Source organism: Gossypium hirsutum, chromosome A01 (genome assembly GCF_007990345.1).
Source record: "Gossypium hirsutum isolate 1008001.06 chromosome A01, Gossypium_hirsutum_v2.1, whole genome shotgun sequence".
NCBI classification, from domain to species: Eukaryota; Viridiplantae; Streptophyta; class Magnoliopsida; order Malvales; family Malvaceae; genus Gossypium; species Gossypium hirsutum.
This window is the reverse complement of record NC_053424.1, coordinates 8,535,359-8,538,355: the sequence shown is the minus strand read 5'-3', so window position 1 is coordinate 8,538,355 and position 2,997 is coordinate 8,535,359. Positions and strand designations below refer to the sequence as shown.

The following is a 2,997-nucleotide window of genomic DNA, read 5'->3' as shown; positions in this document are numbered from 1 at the left end:
GAGAAAATCTTCAAAAACGCAAAGAAACCCATGATTCTGCTTATTATCTATCAGTTCCTTATGACCGAAAGAAACAAAAAAGTGAAAGAAGATGCTTGCACAGTTTTAAAATAATGAAGCTTTTGAGAGGTTCCCCTCTTTTCTATTACTTTAATTTGCCAATATTTCCTCAAATATTTTTCAGTAATTTCAATGGTATTTGCTTATATTCTCAGTTTCAGATTTTGCAGATGTTGTGATTTTAGCTGCCATTATCTGGTTTAAACCTCATTCTGGGAATTAAAACAATACCATGGCAATGGATTTTAAGGTTCCCAGAAACTTATATGAAAGATTCCCCAAAAAAATCAATCAAAGTTTAACCAACCAATCAAATTCATTTACATATACACTCTCTATAAATCCCCTAATGTCAAAACTGGTAAAACAAAATCAAAAGAAACAAAAGCTGAAACCTTAAGCCATAGACATGTTAGAAAGCCTACTTGGTGTTGGCTTAAAGTTCCACCACCTAAGTGTCATCTTACGATTTGGTGAAGGAGTCAATGCCCTCCTCAGTATCTCTTTATTAGCACTATATCTCTTCATGTTCTGCTTTGGCACCATGTAACCATGCCTGCTACAAGGTGCTGAACCCGGACGGCTCGAACACGTACACCTCGGACGACGTCCTGATGATGATGATGCCATGTAACTTTTCCTACGACCCCGGTTCTCCTCCGCCACCGGTGACGCCGGAATGTCTAAACCTTGTGTAGTTTGTTTCTCAAAGATGGTCAACTGCATATTTGTGGAGTAGGTGAAGAAGCTGAAACTGGTCATTAATGCCTTGTTCATTTTGATTTGTTAAGCTTATATAGATTCCATTTTATATATATATATATATATATTAATTTTGTATATCTTTGAAAGCTGTTTCTTTGATTGTAAGAAGGGAGGCTTTGACCAAAATTTTTGAGATTATGGTGGAAATGAGATGACTGTAATATTTTGACTACAAAAATATTAATTTTTTTTTCACTCGGTTTCAGTATTTGCTTTAATTAGAAGGAATTTTACATGTGATTTTTAAGCTATAAATGCTTATTTTGTTAAGGAAAAATTATGATGAATGAGTTGGACCACTAATCCAACTCCACTACTCAATTTTGACTTCCACACCCAAATGTCATGTCATAAATCAATTTTATTAAATTTTGTGAACCACTAAGCTACTCTTTTTCTCATTGGAAAATGAATTTAACCCTTAAGATGCCATGGAAGAGACATTAAGATTAATTATCCAAATTTGTTATGGCATATTGTTTTAAAGGTCAAAATATTATTATGTAGTGCTTCTTTTTTCTTTTTTTCTTTTTGCACAAGAAAATGACTAAAGGCATCTAATCATCAAGCATTGAACCCTAGGCCAACTCATTGTTCAATTTTTTTTTGAATAAATGCTTGTAAAAACAAACAAAAAAAAATCCAAAACTATTCAATGAGTTAATGGTGAGTGCTTTTGAGTTGTCTCATTTTTTTTCATCAAATGTAGGGAGGCAGCTAAGACCCATCTCTCATCTTTACTCTTAACATGTCTACCCCTTTTTTATATTTTTTTAATAAACTTTTTTTATAACCATTTTAAATATTTTTAATCAGACTATTCCTTTTATATATATCCTGAGCTTAAATTGTTTTAATTTCAAAAATAAATTTATGCTATTATTATATTTTATTTTCTAATTAGTTTTTAAAGTTTTATTTAAAAAATCTAGAATTTTTACTGTCATTAGTGATATTATATTATAATTGTGATTCATATTGAAAGGATGATTTGCTGTGCTGGGTCATTGGGAATGGCCACAAATTCATCCAAACCACATAAGCAAAAAACTCAGTGCCAGCTTGTTGCAGATGTGCAAAATCCCTTTTATTTATTTATATTTTAAATCTAATTGTTGAATATCTTCCCTTTTTCTTTTTATTATATATGATTTCCAGCAAGAAATTCTTTTTTTATTTCATTTTCTTTTTGTGCAATTGTGTGTCATCCAACGCAAATTGTTGCTACTTTTTTTTTCTTTAAAAACTTAAAACAATAGAAAATTTATTTATGATATATTCACAATTTATGATATTTTAAAGGTAAATATTGACCAATTTAATCAATTGAATCAAGAATTATATTCTATTTTATTCGAACACCATTTAAGATTTAGAAAATATTTAAATCGATCAAAATTAAAAACTAATTTAATTGAAAAAAATCCAATTATATTTAATATTTATTTAACGATAAAAAAATCGAATTTGATTCCATATTCTTTTTAATATTGTGCTGCCTGCAATTGTATAGCCTAAATTCATTTTCTTCTTTAAAAGAAAATACAGCCTATTAATTGAAATTTCTCTTTTGCTTTTGCAATTCGCACAACTAGGTACAAGTGATTAATTCTTTTTTTCTAAATTGTTTTGCAATTAGGTTGATACTTGGCACTGATGCAAGAAAAAAACATAAAATTGGACATTAAATTCAACAACCTGGAGTTTGAATTATAATTAGGTCCTCCATTATCCAATGCTGCTTTTTTGTTGCTAGTGTCAATTTCTGCTTCACTGTTAGACCCGAAAATACTAAGCACAACATGAATATATCATAAAAGATTAGTTAAAATATGAATGGTAGGAAAAAAGTATACAGATGTGTCAAATTTTGTATCACATAATTTATTAATGAGTTAAATTTTATATAATACTTTAAATACGAATAAATATATAATATAATAAAAATACTCGAATTCGGTCCAATTAGGTTGTTAAAATGTTTAATTCTACTTAGCTGCTGTTTTTTTCAGTTCAAATAATGAATTATGGGCCCAAGATTTGTATAGGAATTTTAGTTGCACCATTAATGAAAACCCTATTCTTTTTTATAGGGGTCATTGATGATGATGAAAGAAAAATCAAAACCTAACCCATTTCAATAAATTAAGCTTTTCCTTTAGAAGTGGATGA

The 2,997-nt window shown here is 29.2% G+C and overlaps 1 protein-coding gene across 1 annotated transcript; it reads right to left on the bottom strand.

The window, feature by feature from the left end:
- Positions 1-456: 456 nt before the first annotated feature.
- Positions 457-822, bottom strand: LOC107917187 (uncharacterized). Its single transcript, XM_016846563.2, has one exon. It carries the CDS (start codon positions 820-822, stop codon positions 457-459), a length of 366 nt encoding a protein of 121 aa, XP_016702052.2.
- Positions 823-2,997: the final 2,175 nt, after the last annotated feature.